This window comes from Cyanistes caeruleus, chromosome 35, assembly GCF_971803275.1.
Source record: "Cyanistes caeruleus chromosome 35, bCyaCae1.hap1.1, whole genome shotgun sequence".
Classification (NCBI taxonomy): Eukaryota; Metazoa; Chordata; class Aves; order Passeriformes; family Paridae; genus Cyanistes; species Cyanistes caeruleus.
In genome coordinates, this window is record NC_141736.1 from 1000019 (window position 1) to 1020051 (window position 20033).

The 20033-nt window shown below is 45.7% G+C and overlaps 1 protein-coding gene across 1 annotated transcript in view; it reads right to left on the reverse strand.

Annotated features, from left to right (window-relative positions):
- Positions 1-20033, reverse strand: part of CARM1 (coactivator associated arginine methyltransferase 1) — a 50870-nt gene that overhangs the window by 23680 nt on the left and 7157 nt on the right. The window contains exons 2-7 of the mRNA XM_086871387.1: positions 16531-16656; positions 16333-16439; positions 12918-13022; positions 9770-9880; positions 8070-8150; positions 2252-2348 (exon numbers count right to left, since the gene is read on the reverse strand). Of these exons, the coding sequence (XP_086727513.1) occupies positions 2252-2348; positions 8070-8150; positions 9770-9880; positions 12918-13022; positions 16333-16439; positions 16531-16656 (627 nt within the window). The remainder of the gene's footprint in view (positions 1-2251; positions 2349-8069; positions 8151-9769; positions 9881-12917; positions 13023-16332; positions 16440-16530; positions 16657-20033) is intronic.

The following is a 20033-nucleotide window of genomic DNA, read 5'->3' on the forward strand; positions in this document are numbered from 1 at the left end:
ACCCCCCAAATCCCCCAAGAGCCCCCCCAGACCCCCCCCAAATCCCCCCAAGGACCCCCCAGAGCCCCCCCAAACCCCGCAAGAGCCCCCCAAGGAACCCCCAGACCCCCCAAAGACCCCCAAGGACCCCCCAAACCCCCCAAGAGCCCGCCCAGCCCCCCCAAGAGCCCCCCCAGGACCCCCCAAAGACCCCCCAGGACCCCCCCCAAACGCCCCCATGGACCCCTCCAGACCCCCCCAAAATCCCCCCAGAGCCCCCCAAACCCCCCAATTCCCCCAAGGACCCCCCCAAAGACCCCCCAGACCCCCCCGAAATCCCCCCAAGAACCCCCCGAGCCCCCCAAGGACTCTCTGAACCCCCCCAAATCCCCCCAGACCCCCCCAAACCCCCCCCAAACCCCCCCCAAGGACCCCCCAGACCCCCCCCAGAGCCCCCAAGGACCCTCTGAACCCCCCCAAATCCCCCCAGCCCCCCCAAAGACCCCCCCAGGACCCCCCCAAGGACCCTCTGAACCCCCCGAAACCCCCCCAGACCCCCCAAACCCCCCCAAATCCCCCCAAGGACCCCCCAAAGACCCCCAAAGACCCCCAAATCCCCCCAGGACCCCCAAACCCCCCCAGAGCCCCCCAAATCCCCCCAGACCCCCCCCAGCCCCCCACAAATCCCCCCAAGAACCCCCCAAGGACCCCCCAGAGCCCCCCAAGGACCCCCCCAAACCCCCCAATCTCCCCCAAGGACCCCCCAGACCCCCCAAGGACCCCCCAAACCCCCCCCAAATCCCCCCAAGGACCCCCCAAATCCCCCCAAGGACCCCCCAAACCCCCCCCAAATCCCCCCAAGGAACCCCCAAACCCCCCCCAGAGCCCCCAAGGACCCCCCAAACCCCCCCCAAATCCCCCCAAGGACCCCCCAGACCCCCCCAAGGACCCCCCAGGACCCCCCCAAATCCCCCCAAGGACCCCCCAGAGCCCCCCAAAGACCCCCCCAGGACCCCCCCAAAGACCCCCAAGGACCCCCCAAATCCCCCCAAGGACCCCCCAGACCCCCCCAAGGACCCCCCAGGACCCCCCCAAATTCCCCCAAGGACCCTCCAGAGCCCCCCCAAATCCCCCCAAGGACCCCCCAGAGGCCCCCAAGGACCCCCCAGACCCCCCAAACCCCCCAGCCCCCCCAAACCCCCCCAAGGACCCCCCAGACCCTCCCGAAATCCCCCCAGAGCCCCACAGGGACCCCCCAGACCCCCCAAGAGCCCCCCCAGGCCCCCCCAAATCCCCCCAAGGACCCCCCAGACCCCCCAAGGACCCCCCCAAAATCCCCCCAGAGCCCCACAGGGACCCCCAAGGACCCCCTAGAACTCCCCCAGAGCCCCCAAATCCCCCCAAACCCCCCCCAAACCCCCCCAAGGACCCCCCCAAACCCCCCAAACCCCCCCAAGGACCCCCCAGACCCCCCCCAAATCCCCCCAAGGACCCCCCAGAGCCCCCCCAAATCCCCCCAGCCCCCCCAAGGACCCCCCCAAATCCCCCCAAATCCCCCCAAGAACCCCCCAAATCCCCCCAGCCCCCCCAAGGACCCCCCCAAACCCCCCCAAATCCCCCCAGACCCCCCTCCAAATCCCCCCAGAGCCCCCAACCCCCCCCAAACCCCCCCCAAAGATCCCCCAAGGACCCCCCAGACCCCCCCAAGGACCCCCCAGACCCCCCCCAAATCCCCCCAGCCCCCCCAAGGACCCCCCCCAAATCCCCCCAAGGACCCCCCAATTCCCCCCAGACCCCCCCAAATCCCCCCAGACCCCCCTCCAAATCCCCCCAGAGCCCCCAAACCCCCCCAAGGACCCCCCAAACCCCCCCCAAATCCCCCCAAGGACCCCCCAGACCCCCCCAAGGACCCCCCAGGACCCCCCCAAATCCCCCCAAGGACCCCCCAAGGACCCCCCCAAATCCCCCCAAATCCCCCCAAGGACCCTCTGAACCCCCCAAGGACCCCCCAAATCCCCCCAAGGACCCCCCAGACCCCCCCCAGAGCCCCCAAGGACCCCCCAGAGCCCCCCCAAATCCCCCCAGCCCCCCCAAGGACCCCCCCAAATCCCCCCAAATCCCCCCAAGAACCCCCCAAATCCCCCCAGCCCCCCCAAGGACCCCCCCAAATCCCCCCAAGGACCCTCTGAACCCCCCGAAACCCCCCAGGACCCCCCCAAATCCCCCCCAGCCCCCCCAAATCCCCCCCAAGACCCCCCAAACCCCCCCTCACCGCTGGGTTTCAGGTATTTCTTGGCGTGCAGGTAACTCTCCAGCATCCGCTCGTTGAACAGCATGTACCCCATGGGCTCCGAGATGATGATGTCCACCTGATAACGGCAATTAGCAGAATTAATTAATTAACCACCGAAATCCATTCACGTCCAGACGATTAATTATTTATTGGGTTATATAATTATATATATTTTATATATATTATATATATTATATTATATATAATAATAACTATTTACATTAACGTAATTCATATTATAATGACATTAATAACACCATTAGCACCGTTAATTAATGACCGAAATCCATTCACATCCAGACGATTAATTATTTATTCCGCTATAGAATTATATATATTTTATATATATTATATATATTATATTATATATAATAATAACTATTTATATTAATGTAATTAATATTATAATGATATTAATTAATAACAGCATTAGCATCATTAATTAATAACCGAAATCCATTCACATCCAGCGGATTAATTATTTATTCCGTTATATAATTATATGTATTATATATATTATATATATTATATTAGATATAATAATTATTTACATTAACATAATTCATATTATAATGGTATTAATAACAGCATTAGCATCATTAATTAATTAATGATGGCAATTAATTCACATTAATTGTATTAATTATTGTACTATATAATTATACATAATATATATTATATATAATAATAACTATTTACATTAATGTAATTAATATTATAATGAAATTAATTAATAACAGCATTAGCATCGTTAATTAATGATGGTAATTAGTTCACATTAATTGTACTAATTATTTATTGTACTATATAATTATATATATATTATATATATTATACATAAAAATAACTATTTACATTAACGTAATTCATATTATAACGACATTAATAACAGCATTAGTGCCGTTAATTAATGATGGTAATTAATTAACATTAATCGTATTAATTATTTATTGTACTATATAATTATATATCTTACATATATTATATTATATGTAATAATTATTTACATTAACATAATTAATATTAAAATGATATTAATAACAGCATTAGTGCCGTTAATTAATGATGGTAATTAATTCACATTAATTGTATTAATTATTTATTGTACTATATAACTATATATATTACATATATTATATTATATGTAATAATAGCTATTTACATTAACATAATTCATATTACAATGACATTAATAACAGCATTAGCGTCGTTAATTAATGATGGTAATTAATTCACATTAATTGTATTAATTATTTGTTATTTAATTATACATATTATATATATATTATATTATATATATTATATTATATTATATTTTATACATTATATATATTACACTAAATGTAATAACTATTAACATTAATGTAATTAATATTATAATGATATTAATTAATAACAGCATTAGCATCGTTAATTAATGATGGTCATTAATTCACATTAATCGTATTATTTATTGTACTATATAATTATATATTATATGTAATAATAACAATTAATTAACATCAGTGTAATTAATATAATGATATTAATGAATAACAGCATTAGCATCGTTAATTAATGATGGTAATTAATTCACATTAATCGTATTAATTATTTATTGTACTATACAATTATATATATTATATATATTATATTATATGCAATAATAACTATTAACATTAATGAAATTAATATAATGATATTAATAACAGCATTAGCATCGTTAATTAATGATGGTCATAAATTCACATTAATCGTATTAATTATTTATTCTACTAAATAATTATATACATTATATATATTATATATAATAAGTAATTAATATTATAACGATATTAATTAATAACAGCATTAGCATTGTTAATTAATGATGGTCATAAATTCACATTAATCGTATTATTTATTGTACTATATAATTATATATATTATATATATTATATGTAATAATAACAATTAATTAACATTAACGTAATTAATATTAAAATGATATTAATTAAAAACAGCATTAGCATTGTTAATTAATGACGGCAATTAATTCACATTAATCGTATTAATTATTTATTGTACTATATAATTATATATATTATATATATTATATTATATGTAATAATAACTATTTACATTAACATAATTCATATCACAATGACAGTAATAACAGCATTAGTGCCGTTAATTAATGATGGTAATTAATTCACATTAATCGTATTAATTATTTATTGTACTGTATAATTATATATAATATATATTATATATAATAATAACTATTTACATTAATGTAATTAATATTATAATGATATTAATTAATAACATCATTAGCATCGTTAATTAATGACCGAAATCCATTCACATCCAGCGGATTAATTATTTATTCCGTTATATAATTATATGTATTATATATATTATATATATTATATTAGATATAATAATTATTTACATTAACATAATTCATATTACAATGACATTAATAACAGCATTAGTGTCGTTAATTAATGATGGTAATTAATTCACATTAATCGTATTAATTATTGTACAATATAATTATATACATTATATATATTATATATATTATATATATTACACTAAATGTAAAAACTAATAACATTAATGTAATTAATATTATAATGAAATTAATTAATAACAGCATTAGCATCGTTAATTAATGAAGGTAATTAGTTCACATTAATCGTATTAATTATTTATTGTACGAAATAATTATATATATATTATATATATTATATAAAATAATAACTATTTACATTTACATAATTCATATTATAATGGTATTAATAACAGCATTAGCATCATTAATTAATGATGGCAATTAATTCACATTAATCGTATTAATTATTTATTACACCATATAATTATATATATAATATATATTATATATATTATATATATTACACTAAATGTAATAACTATTAACATTAATGTAATTAATATTATAGTGATGTTAATTAATAACAGCATTAGTGTCGTAAATTAATGATGGCAATTAATTAACATTAATCATATTATTTATTGTGCTATATAAGTATATATATATTATATTATATTATATTATATTATATTATATTATATTATATTATATTATATTACGTTATATTAAATGATAACTAATTACATTAACGTAATTCATATTATAATGGTATTAATAACAGCATTAACATCATTAATTAATGATGGTAATTAATTCACATTAATCGTATTAATTATTTATTACACCATATAATTATATATATTATATATATTAAGTTATATGTAATAATAATTTACATTAACATAATTCATATTACAATGACATTAATAACAGCATTAGTGTCGTTAATTAATGATGGTAATTAATTAACATTAATCGTATTAATTACTTTTTGTACTATATAATTATATATAATATATATTATATATAATAATAACTATTTACATTAACGTAATTAATATTAAAATGATATAAATTAATAACAGCATTAGCATCGTTAATTAATGATGGTCATTAATTCACATTAATCGTATTATTTATTGTACTATATAATTATATATATTACATATATTATATGTAATAATAACTATTAACATTAACGCAATTCATATTATAATGACATTAATAACAGCATTAGTGTCATTAATTAATGATGATAATTAGTTCACATTAATCATATTAATTATTACACCATATAATTATATATATTATATATATTAAGTTATATGTAATAATAATTTACATTAACATAATTAATATTATAATGATGTTAATAACAGCATTAGCATTGTTAATTAATGACGGCAATTAATTCACATTAATCGTATTAATTATTTATTGTACTATATAATTATATATATTATATATATTATATTATATGTAATAATAACTATTTACATTAACATAATTCATATTACAATGACATTAATAACAGCAATAGTGCCGTTAATTAATGATGGTAATTAATTCACATTAATTGTATTAATTATTTGTTATTTAATTATACGTATTATATATATATTATATTATATATATTATATATTACACTAAATGTAATAACTATTAACATTAATGTAATTAATATTGTAATGATATCAATTAATAACAGCATTAGCATCGTTAATTAATGATGGCAATTAATTCACATTAATCGTATTAATTATTTATTGTACTATATAATTATATATATTATATATATTATATGTAATAATAACTATTAACATTAACGAAATTAATATTATAATGATATTAATAACAGCATTAGCATCGTTAATTAATGATGGTCATTAATTCACATTAATCGTATTAATTATTTATTCTACTAAATAATTATATACATTATATATATTATATATAATAAGTAATTAATATTATAACGATATTAATTACTAACAACATTAGCATTGTTAATTAATGATGGTCATTAATTCACATTAATCGTATTATTTATTGTACTAAATAATAATATATATAATATATATTATATGTAATAATAACTATTAATTAACATTAATGTAATTAATATTAAAATTATATTAACTAAAACCAGCATTAGCATCGTTAATTAATTATGGTAATTAATTCACATTAATCATATTAATTATTTATTGTACTATATAATTATATATAAATATTATATGTAATAATAACTATCAATTAACATTAACGTAATTAATGTTATAAGGCTATTAATAGCATTAGCGCCGTTAATTAATGATGGTAATTAATTCACATTAATTGTATTAATTACTGTATTATATAATTAATTATATTATATACATTATATTAGATGTAACAGTAATTATTAATTATATTAATTAGCATTGATTAGCATTATAATTAGCATCATAATGATGTTAACATTAATTATATCAATTATTAATTATATTAAATAATTATATTAGATTAGATTAGATTAGATTGATTTGATTATATTTGATTTGATTTGATTTGATCTGATCTGATTTGATCTGATTAGATTTGATCTGAGCTGATTTGATTTGATCTGATTTGATCTGATTAGATTTGATCATATTTGATTAGATTAGATTTGATCTGATTTGATTTGATTGATATGATTTGATTTGATTGATTGATTTGATTGATTGATTTGATTAGATTTGATTGATTGATTGATTGATTGATTGATTTTGCCCCACCTGCTCCGGCAGCGTCACCTCCTCCACCTTGCCCGGGATTTGATTTGATTGATCTGATTGATTTGATTGATTGATATGATTTGATTGATCTGATTGATTTGATTGATTTGATTGATCTGATTGATCTGATTGATTGATTTGATTGATTGATTAGATTTGATTGATTGATTGATTTGATTGATTTGTTCCCGCACCTGCTCCGGCAGCGTCACCTCCTCCACCTTGCCCGGGATTTGATTGATATGATTTGATTGATCTGATTGATCCGATTGATTGATCTGATTGATTTGATTGATTTGATTGATTTGATTGATCCGATTGATTGATCTGATTGATTTGATTGATTTGATTGATTTGATTGATATGATTTGATTTGATTGATTGATTTGATTGATCTGATTGATTAGATTGATTGATCTGATTGATTTGATTTGATTGATTGATTGATCTGATTGATTTGATTGATTAGATTGATTGATTCGATTGATTGATTAGATATTGATTTGTTGCCCCACCTGCTCCGGCAGCGTCACCTCCTCCACCTTGCCCGGGATTGGATTGATTTGATTGATTTGATTGATTGATATGATTTGATCTGATTGATTGATTGATTGATATGATTTGATTGATGAGATTGATTGATCTGATTGATTGATTAGATATTGATTTGTTGCCGCACCTGCTCCGGCAGCGTCACCTCCTCCACCTTGCCCGGGATCACCACGATCCTCTCGGTCAGGTTGTTGCTCTTCACCAACACCTGCGGGAGGGAACGGGGATCAGAACAGCCCTGGGGGATCCCAGATCCCTCTGGATCCCTCCTGGATCCCTCTGGGGGATCCCTCTGGATCCCCCTGGATCCCCCCTGGAATTCTGGGGAGCCTCTGGATCCCTCTGGATCCCCTCTGGAATTCTGGGGAGCCTCCAGCAACACCTGCGGGAGGGAACGGGGGTCAGAACAGCCCTGGGGGATCCCAAATTCCCCCTCTGGATCCCTCTGGATCCCTCTGGAATTCTGGATCCCCCTGGATCCCCCTGGATCCCCTCTGGATCCCCCCTGGAATTCTGGGGAGCCTCCACCAACACCTGCGGGAGGGAACGGGGGTCAGAACAGCTCTGGGGGATCCCAGATCCCTCTGGGGGATCCCTGATCCCTCCGGATCCCTCCGGATCCCTCTGGAATTCTGGGGAGCCTCTGGAATTCTGGATCCCCCTGGATCCCTCTGGATCCCCCCTGGATCCCTCCGGATCCCCCTGGATCCTTCTGGAATTCTGGGGAGCCTCTGGAAGCCCAGGAATGTTCTGGAACCCCGGGAATGCTCTGGAGTTCTGGGAATGTTCCGGAACCCCGGGAATGTTCTGGAACCCCTGGAACGCTCTGGAACCCTGGGAATGTTCCGGAATCCCGGGAATGTTCCGGAACCCCGGGAACGCTCTGGGAATGTTCTGGAACCCCTGGAATGTTCCGGAAGCCCTGGAATGTTCTGGAACCCCTGGAATGCTCTGGAATCCTGGGAATGTTCTGGAATTGTGGGAATGCTCCGGAATTGTGGGAATGCTCTGGAACCCTGGGAATGTTCCGGAATCCCTGGAATGTTCTGGAAGCCCTGGAATGTTCCGGAATCCCCTGGAATGTTCTGGAATTGTGGGAATGTTCCGGAACCCCTGGAATGTTCCGGAATCCCCTGGAATGTTCCGGAATCCCCTGGAATGTTCCGGAAGCCCTGGAATGTTCTGGAACCCCTGGAATGTTCCGGAAGCCCTGGAATGTTCCGGAAGCCCTGGAATGTTCCGGAAGGCCGGGAGCGCTCTGGAATTGTGGGAATGTTCTGGAAGCCCTGGAACGTTCCGGAATCCCTGGAATGTTCCGGAATCCCCTGGAATGTTCTGGAACCCCTGGAACGTTCCGGAATCCCCTGGAATGTTCTGGAACCCTGGGAATGTTCCAGAATCCCCTGGAATGTTCCGGAATCCCTGGAATGTTCCGGAATCCCCTGGAACGTTCCGGAATCCCCTGGAACGTTCCGGAATCCCCTGGAATGTTCTGGAATTGTGGGAATGTTCTGGAAGCCCTGGAATGTTCTGGAAGCCCTGCAATGTTCCGGAATTGTGGGAATGTTCTGGAACCCTGGGAATGTTCCGGAATCCCCTGGAACGTTCCGGTATCCCCTGGAACGTTCCGGAATCCCCTGGAACGTTCCGGAATCCCCTGGAATGCTCTGGAACCCCTGGAACGTTCCGGAATCCCCTGGAACGTTCCGGAATCCCCTGGAACGTTCCGGAATTGTGGGAATGTTCCGGAATCCCCTGGAACGTTCCGGAATCCCCTGGAACGTTCCGGAATCCCCTGGAACGTTCCGGAATCCCCGGAGCGCTCACCTCGGCGTGCTGGGCCATGGTGCTCGCCTCCACCGCGTAGATTTTCCTGGCCCCGGCCTGAGCCGCGAAGAACGAGAGGATCCCGGAGCCGCAGCCGACGTCCAGAACGATCTGCGGGGATCACAGGGATCAGCGGGGATCCCATCGGGGGGGATCGGGGGGATCCCGGGGATCGGGGGGATCCCGGGGATCAGGGGACCACGGGGATCGGGGGGGATCAGGGGGGATCAGGGATCAGGGGGGTCGGATCGGGGGGATCGGATCAGGGGATCCTGAGGATCAGGGGATCCCGGGGATCCCGGGGATCTGGGATCAGGGGGATCAGGGGAGATCAGGGGGATCGGGGATCAGGAGATTGGGGATCAGGGGATCCCGGGGATCGGGGGGATCAGGGGGGATCGGGGATCACGGGGATTGGATCAGGGGATCCCAGGGATCAGGGGGATCGGATCAGGGCACCACAGGGATCAGGGGGGATCGGGGATCAGGGGGATCAGGGGATCCGAGGGATCAGGGGATCAGGGGGATCGGATCAGGGGATCCCAGGGATTGGGGGGATTGGGGATCCCAGGGATCACGGGGATCAGGGGATCACGGGGATCGGATCAGGGCACCACAGGGATCGGGGGGATCGGGGATCCTGGGGATCACAGGGATCGGATTGGGGGGGATCAGGGATCCCAGGGATCAGGGGAATCAGATCAGGGGGGATCGGGGATCGGATCAGGGGATCACGGGGATCGGGGATTGGATCGGGGATCAGGGGGATCCCAGGGATCAGGGGATCACGGGGATTGGATCAGGGGATCACAGGGATCGGGGGGATGGAGGATCCTGGGGATCCCAGGGATCGGATCGGGGGGGATCGGGGATCAGGGGAATCAGATCAGGGGGGATCGGGGATCGGATCAGGGGATCCCGGGGATCCCAGGGATCAGGGGGGATTGGACCAGGGGGGATCGGGGATCGGATCAGGGGATCCCAGGGATTGGGGGGATCATGGGGATCAGGGGACCAGATCAGGGTGATCCCAGGGATCGGATCAGGGCATCCCGGGGATCAGGAGGATCCCAGCAATCGGGGGATCCCAGGGATCAGGGGATCCCGGGGATCCCAGGGATCGGATCAGGGGGATCACAGGGATCGGGGGGATCAGGTCAGGGGGATCACAGGGATCAGGGGGATCAGGTCAGGGGGATCACAGGGATCAGGGGGATCAGGGGGATCACAGGGATCGGGGGGATCAGGTCAGGGGGATCACAGGGATCGGGGGATCAGGGGATCGGATTAGGGGATCCCAGGGATCGTGGGGGGATCGGGGGGATCAAGGATCAGGGGATCCCGGGGATCGGGGATCACGGGGATCCCAGGGATCAGATCAGGGGAATCACAGGGATCGGGGGGATCAGGGGGATTGGGGTGATCAGGTCAGGGGGATCACAGGGTTCAGGGGGATCAGGGGGATCACAGGGATCGGGGGGATCGGGGGGATCAGGTCAGGGGGATCACAGGGATCAGGGGGATCCCAGGGATTGTGGAGCCCAAAGCTCCTCTGATCCCGTGTTTGATCCCGTGTTTAATTTGATCCCATATTTGATCCTGTATTTAATTTGATCCCTTATTTGATCCCCAAAACCAGAGCTGGACACCCCCAAAACTGTTTTACACCCAAATCTGAGCCAGGCTTTACTAAAACCGACTCAGATCACCCCAAAAACCCCAAAACCAGAGCTGGAAACCCCCAAAACTCAGATTTACACCCAAATCTGAGCCAGGCTTTACAAAACCCGACTCAGATCATCCCACAAACCCCAAAACCAGAGCTGGAAACCCAAAAATCCTCAGATTCCCATCAAAATCTGAGCCAAGCTCACCAAAACCCGACTCAGACCACCCCAAAAACTGAACCAGACACCCCCAAACCTCAGTTTTACACCCAAATCCGAGCCAGGCTTTACAAAACCCAACTCAGATCACCCCAAAACCCCCCAAAAACTGAACCAAATACCCCCAAACTTCCAATTCCCACCAAAATCCAAACCAAGCTCAACAAAACCCAACTCAGATCACCCCAAAAACCCCAAAACCAGAGCTGGAAACCCCAAAATCCTCGGATTTACACCAAAATCTGAGCCAGGCTTTACAAAACCCGACTCAGACCACCCCAAAACCCCCAAAACGGGCTCAGAAGTGCCGACCTTGTTATTGAACCCCAAAAACTGAACCAGACACCCCCAAAACTCAGTTTTACACCCAAATCTGAGCCAGGCTTTACTAAACCCGACTCAGATCATCCCACAAACCCCAAAACCAGAGCTGGACACCCCAAAATCCTCGGATTTAAACCAGAATCTGAGCCAGGCTTTACTAAAACCGACTCAGACCACCCCAAAACCAGAGCTGGAAACCCCCAAACTTCAGATCCCACCAAAATCTGAACCAGGCTCATCAAAACCCGATTCAGATCACCCCAAAAACCCCAAAACCAGAGCTGGAAACCCAAAAATCCTCGGATTTACACCCAAATCTGAGCCAGGCTTTACAAAACCCGACTCAGATCACCCCAAAAACCGAACCAGACACCCCCAAAACTCAGATTTACACCCAAATCTGAGCCAGGCTTTACTAAACCCGACTCAGATCACCCCAAAACCCCCCAAAAACGGGCTCAGAAGTGCCCACCTTGTCATTGAACCCCAAAAACTGAAACAGACACCCCCAAAACTCAGTTTTACACCCGAATCCGAGCCAGGCTTTACTAAAACCGACTCGGACCACCCCAAAAACTGAACCAGACACCCCCAAAACTCAGATTTACACCCAAATCCGAGCCAGGCTTTACTAAACCCGACTCAGACCACCCCAAAACCAGAGCTGGAAACCCAAAAATCATCGGATTTAAACCAGAATCTGAGCCAGGCTTTACTAAAACCGACTCAGATCACCCCAAAACCAGAGCTGGAAACCCCAAAATCCTCGGATTTACACCAAAATCTGAGCCAGGCTTTACAAAACCCGACTCAGATCACCCCAAAAACTGAACCAGACACCCCTAAAACTCAGATTCACACTAAAATCCGAATCAGGCTTTACAAAACCCGACTCAGACCACCCCAAAACCCCCAAAAACGGGCTCAGAAGTGCCCACCTTGTCCTTGAAGTCGCTGTGGTTCTGCAGGATCGCTCGCTGGTACGTCCCCGTGCGCACGTAATCCTGCATCATGTTCTGCTGCTGGGACAGGTACCCGTAGAACTGCCGGACACACGGACACCTCAGGGCCCAGCACAGGGGACGGGCCCCGAAACGGAGGGGATGGGCCCGGAAAGAGCCAGAATTGACCCAAAAAGAGCTGGAATTGCCCCAAAAAAGCTGGAATTGCCCTTCCAGGAGTGGGAATTTCCCTTCCAGGACCTGGAATTTCCCTTCCAGGAGCTGGAATTGCCCTTCCAGGACCTGGAATTGTCCCCCAGGGGTCGGAATTTCCCTTCCAGGACCTGGAATTTCCCTTCCAGGGGTTGGAATTTCCCTTCCAGGACCTGGAATTGCCCCAAAAAGGGATGAAATTGCCCTTCCAGGACCTGGAATTGCCCCAAAAAGAGCTGGAATTGCCCCCCAGGGGGTGGAATTTCCCTTCCAGGACCTGGAATTGTCCCCCAGGGGTCGGAATTTCCCTTCCAGGACCTGGAATTTCCCTTCCACGACCTGTAATTGTCCCCCAGGGGTTGGAATTTCCCTTCCAGGACCTGGAATTGCCCCAAAAAGGGAGGGAATTGGCCCAAAAAGGGAGGGAATTGGCCCGAAAAGGGATGGGACTGGCCCGGAAAGAGCCAAAATTGGCCCAAAATGGGATGGGATTGGCCCAAAAAGGGAGAAAATTGGGCCAAAAAGGGAGGGGATTGGCCCGAAAAGGGAGAAAATTGGCCCAAAAAGGGAGGGAATTGGCCCGAAAAGAGCCAAAATTGGCCCAAAAAGGGAGGGAATAGGCCCGAAAAGGGAGGGAATTGGCCCAAAAAGGGATGGAATTGGCCCGAAACAGAGGGGATTGGCCCGAAAAGAGCCAAAATTGCCCCAAAAAGGGATGGAATTGGCCCAAAAAGGAATGGGATTGGCTCAAAAGGGATGGGATTGGCCCGAAAAGGGAGAGAATTGGCCCAAAAAGGGAGGGAATTGGCCCAAAAACACCTGGAGTTGACCCCCAGGAGCTGGAATTGCCCTTCCAGGACCTGGAATTGGCCCAAAAAGGGATGGAATTGGCCCAAAAAGGGGTGGAGTTGACTCAAAATGGATGAAATTGGCCCAAAAAGGGATGGGACTGGCCCAAAAAGGGAGGGAATTGGCCCGAAAAGGGATGGAATTGGCCCAAAAATGGATGGAATTGGCCCGAAAATGGATGGAATTGGCCCGAAAAGAGCCAAAATTGGCCCAAAAAGGGAGGGAATTGGCCCAAAAACGGAGGGAATTGGCCCAAAAACAGCTGGAGTTGACCCCCAGGAGCTGGAATTGCCCTTCCAGGACCTGGAATTGGCTCAAAAAGGGAGGGAACTGGCCCAAAAAGAGCCAAAATTGCCCCAAAAAGGGATGGAATTGGCCCAAAAAGGAATGGGATTGGCCCGAAAAGGGATGGAATTGCCCTTCCAGGACCTGGAATTGCCCTAAAAAGGGATGAAATTGCCCTTCCAGGACCTGGAATTGGCCCTTCAAGAGCTGGAGTTGACCCCCAGGACCTGGAATTGCCCCAAAAAGAGCTGGAATTGCCCTTCCAGGACCTGGAATTGCCCCAAAAAGAGCTGGAATTGCCCCCCAGGGGTTGGAATTTCCCTTCCAGGACCTGGAATTGCCCCAGAAAGAGCTGGAATTGCCCCAGAAAGAGCTGGAATTGCCCCAAAAAGAGCTGGAATTTCCCCAAAAAAGCTGGAATTGCCCTTCCAGGACCTGGAATTGCCCTTCCAGGAATGGGAATTTCCCTTCCAGGACCTGGAATTACCCTAAAAAGAGCTGGAATTGCCCCTCAGGACCTGGAATTACCCCAAAAAGAGCTGGAATTGCCCCCCAGGAGTGGGAATTTCCCTTCCAGGACCTGGAATTTCCCTTCCAGGAGTGGGAATTTCCCTTCCAGGACCTGGAATTGCCCCAAAAAGGGATGAAATTGCCCTTCTAGGACCTGGAATTGTCCCCCAGGGGTCGGAATTTCCCTTCCAGGACCTGGAATTGCCCTTCCAGGAGTGAGAATTTCCCTTCCAGGACCTGGAATTACTCCAAAAAGGGATGAAATTTCCCTTCCAGGACCTGGAATTGCCCCAAAAAGAGCTGGAATTGCCCCCCAGGGGTTGGAATTTCCCTTCCAGGAGTGGGAATTTCCCTTCCAGGACCTGGAATTGCCCTTCCAGGACCTGGAATTGCTCTTCCAGGACCTGGAATTGTCCTTCCAGGACCTGGAATTGCCCCCCAGGACCTGGAATTGCCCCAAAAAGAGCTGGAATTGCCCCAAAAAAGCTGGAATTGCGCTTCCAGGACCTGGAATTGCCCCAAAAAGAGCTGGAATTGCCCCAAAAAGAGCTGGAATTGCCCCAAAAAGAGCTGGAATTGCCCCCCAGGGGTTGGAATTTCCCTTCCAGGACTTGGAATTTCCCTTCCAGGACCTGGAATTTCCCTTCCAGGGGTTGGAATTTCCCTTCCAGGGGTTGGAATTTCCCTTCCAGGCCTGGAATTGCCCCAAAAAGGGATGAAATTGCCCTTCTAGGACCTGGAATTGCCCCCCAGGAGTGGGAATTTCCCTTCCAGGACCTGGAATTGCCCTTCCAGGAGTGGGAATTTCCCTTCCAGGACCTGGAATTGCCCTTCCAGAGGTTGGAATTTCCCTTCCAGGACCTGGAATTGCCCTTCCAGGGGTTGGAATTTCCCTTCCAGGACCTGGAATTTCCCTTCCAGGACCTGGAATTGCCCCAAAAAGGGATGAAATTTCCCTTCCAGGACCTGGAATTGCCCCAAAAAGAGCTGGAATTGCCCCCCAGGGGTTGGAATTTCCCTTCCAGGACCTGTAATTGTCCCCCAGGGGTTGGAATTTCCCTTCCAGGAGCTGGAATTGCCCCTCAGGACCTGGAATTGCCCCAAAAAGGGAGGGAATTGGCCCAAAAAGGGAGGGAATTGCCCCTCAGGACCTGGAATTTCCCTTCCAGGACCTGGAATTGCCCTTCCAGGAGTGGGAATTTCCCTTCCAGGACCTGGAATTACCCCAAAAAGGGATGAAATTGCCCTTCTAGGACCTGGAATTGCCCCCCAGGAGTGGGAATTTCCCTTCCAGGACCTGGAATTGTCCCCCAGGGGTTGGAATTTCCCTTCCAGGACCTGGAATTGCCCCAAAAAGGGAGGGAATTGGCCCAAAAAGGGAGGGAATTGGCCCAAAAAGGGAGGGAATTGGCCCAAAAAGGGAGGGAATTGGCCCAAAAAGGGATGAAATTGACCCAAAAAGGGAGGGAATTGCCCCCCAGGAGTGGGAATTTCCCTTCCAGGACCTGGAATTTCCCTTCCAGGACCTGCAAACCCTCCGGGAGCAAACCCCCACCTGGAAATACTGCACGGCCGACGATTCCTCGGTGCGCTCGCTGAACACCGAGCGCTCCGTGTTGTGACCCCGGCAGTTCTTCAGGATGTTGTAAAACGAGCAGAAATCTGGGGAAAAACACCCCAAAAATTCCAGGATGAGGGGGATTTTTGGGATAATCCGGGCGGGGTTTGGGGGGAATTGGGGCGGGGGTCTCACCGCTGGGGGTCCCGAATTGCAGCAGGACGCTGTTGCAGCCCAGGGTGATGATGAAGGATTGTTTGCCCACGCGGCTGCACTCGGTGTCGCGGGACACGGAGCACTTGAAGACGCAGACGTCCTCGTCTGGAGGGGGAGAAACGGGAATGAGGAGGGAATGGGAAAAGTGGGAAAAATGGGAATGGGAAAATGGGAAAAATGGGAGAAACGGGAATGAGGAGGGGGAAAATGGGAATGGGGAGGGGGAGAAATGGGAATGGGGAGGGGGAGAAATGGGAAAAGTGGGAAAAATGGGAAAAACGGGAATGGGGAGGGGGAAATGGGAAAAATGGGAAAAACGGGAATGAGGAGGGGGAAAATGGGAAAAGTGGGAAAAATGGGAATGGGAAAAATGGGAAAAATGGGAAAAACGGGAATGGGGAGGGGGAAAATGGGAAGAGTGGGAAAAAATGGGAATGGGGAGAGGAAAAACGGGAATGAGGAGGGAATGGGAAAAGGGGGAAAAATGGGAATGAGGAGGGGGAAAAATGGGAAAAGTGGGAATGGGGAGGGGGAAAAACGGGAATGAGGAGGGGAGAAATGGGAAAAGGGGGAAAAAATGGGATTGGGAAAAATGGGAATGGGGAGGGAAAAAATGGGAATGAGGAAGGGGAAAATGGGAAAAATGGGAAAAGGGGGAATGGGAAAAATGGGAATGGGAAAAGTGGGAATGAGGAGGGGGAAATGGGAAAAGGGGGAAAATGGGATTGGGAAAACGGGAATGAGGAGGGGAATGGGAAAAGGGGGAATGAGGAGGGGGAAAAACGGGAATGAGGAGGGGGAAATGGGAAAAGGGGGAAAAATGGGATTGGGAAAATGGGAAAAATGGGAAAAATGGGAATGAGGAGGGGGAAAATGGGAAAAATGGGAAAAGGGGGAATGGGAAAAATGGGAAAAATGGGAAAAATGGGAATGAGGAGGGGGAAAAATGGGAATGAGGAGGGGGGAAATGGGAATGGGGAGGGGGGAAATGGGAAAAATGGGAAAAATGGGAAAAATGGGAATGGGAAAAATGGGAAAAATGGGAAAAATGGGAAAAATGGGAATGGGGAGGGGGAAATGGGAATGGGGAGGGGGGAAATGGGAATGGGGAGGGGGAAAATGGGAAAAGGGGGAAAAAATGGGATTGGGAAAAACGGGAAAAATGGGAAAAACGGGAATGAGGAGGGGGGAAAATGGGAAAAGTGGGAATGAGGAGGGGGAAAACGGGAATGAGGAGGGGGAAATGGGAAAAATGGGAAAAAATGGGATTGGGAAAAATGGGAAAAATGGGAAAAATGGGATTTGGGAGGAGAAAAAACGGGAATGAGGAGGGGGAAAATGGGAAAAGTGGGAATGAGGAGGGGGAAAAACGGGAATGGGGAGGGGGAAATGGGAAAAGTGGGAAAAGGGGGAATGGGGAGGGGGAAAATGGGAATGGGGAGGGGGAAAATGGGAAAAGTGGGAAAAAATGGGAAAAATGGGAATGGGAAAAATGGGAAAAATGGGAAAATGGGAATGGGGAGGGGGGAAATGGGAATGGGGAGGGGGGAAATGGGAAAAATGGGAATGGGAAAAATGGGAAAATGGGATTTGGGAGGAGAAAAAACGGGAATGAGGAGGGGAAAAATGGGAAAAGTGGGAAAAATGGGAAAACGGGAATGGGAAAAGTGGGAAAATGGGAATGGGAAAAATGGGAATGAGGAGGGGGAAATGGGAAAAGTGGGAAAAATGGGAAAATGGGAATGGGAAAAGTGGGAATGGGGAGGGGAGAATGGGAAAAATGGGAAAAATGGGAATGGGAAAAGTGGGAAAAACGGGAAAAATGGGAAAAATGGGAATGGGGAGGGGGAAAATGGGAATGGGAAAAACGGGAATGGGGAGGGGGAAAACGGGAATGAGGAGGGGGAAATGGGAAAAGTGGGAAAAATGGGAATGGGGAGGGGAAAATGGGAATGGGAAAAATGGGAATGAGGAGAGAAAAAATGGGAATGAGGAGGGGGAAAATGGGAATGGGGAGGGGAAAAATGGGAATGGGAAAATGGGAATGAGGAGGGGGAAATGGGAAAAGTGGGAAAAGTGGGAATGGGGAGGGGAAAAATGGGAATGGGAAAAATGGGAATGGGGAGAGAAAAAACGGGAAGGAGGGGGAAATGGGAATGGGAAAAATGGGAAAAATGGGAAAAGTGGGAAAAGTGGGAATGGGAATGGGGAGGGGAAAAATGGGATTTGGGAGGGGAAAAAACGGGAATGAGGAGGGGAACGGGAATGGGAAAAATGGGAATGGGAAAAATGGGAATGGGGAGGGGAAAAATGGGAATGGGAATGGGAAAATGGGAATGAGGAGGGGAATGGGAATGAGAATAATGGGAATGAGGAGGGGAAAAATGGGAATGGGGAAAATGGGATTTGGGAGGGGAAAAAACTGGAATGAGGAGGGGAAAATGGGAATGGGAATGGGGAGGGGAAAAATGGGAATGGGGAGAGAAAAAACGGGAATGAGGAGGGGAAAAATGGGAATGAGGAGGGGGGAAATGGGAATGGGAAAAATGGGAATGGGGAGGGAAAAAATGGGAATGAGGAGGGGAATGGGAATGGGAAAAATGGGAAAAATGGGAATGGGAAAAATGGGAATGGGGAGGGGGAAATGGGAATGGGGAGGGGAAATGGGAATGGGGAGGGGGAAATGGGAATGGGGAGGGGAAAATGGGAATGGGAATGATGGGAATGGGGAGGGGGAAAATGGGATTTGGGAGGGGAAATGGGAATGGGGAGGGGGAAATGGGAACGGGGAGAGAAAAACCAGGAATGGGGATGGAAAAAACTGGGAATGGGGATGGAAAACCGGGAATAGGGATGGAAAAACCGGGAATGGGGAGGGGAAATGGGAATGAGGAGGGGGAAAATGGGATTTGGGAGGGGGAAAATGGGAATGGGGAGGGGAAATGGGAACGGGGAGGGGGAAAATGGGATTTGGGAGGGGAAATGGGAATGGGAAAAATGGGAAAAATGGGAATGGGAAAAACGGGAATGGGGAGGGGAAAATGGGAATGGGGAGGGGGAAATGGGAATGGGGAGAGAAAAACCAGGAATGGGGAGGGGGAAATGGGAATGGGGAGAGGAAAAAGCGGGAATGGGGAGAGAAAAAGCGGGAATGGGGAGAGAAAAAGCGGGAATGGGGAGGGGGAAAATGGGAATGGGGATGGGAAAACTGGGAATGAGGAGGGGAAATGGGAATGGGGAGGGGAAAAAGCGGGAATGGGGATGGAAAAACCGGGAATGGGGAGGGGGAAAATGGGATTTGGGAGGGGGAAATGGGATTTGGGAGGGGGAAATGGGAATGGGGATGGAAAAACCGGGAATGGGGATGGGAAAACCGGGAATGGGGATGGGAAAACTGGGAATGAGGAGGGGAAATGGGATTTGGGAGGGGGAAATGGGAATGGGGAGGGGGAAAATGGGAATGGGGAGGGAAAAATGGGAAT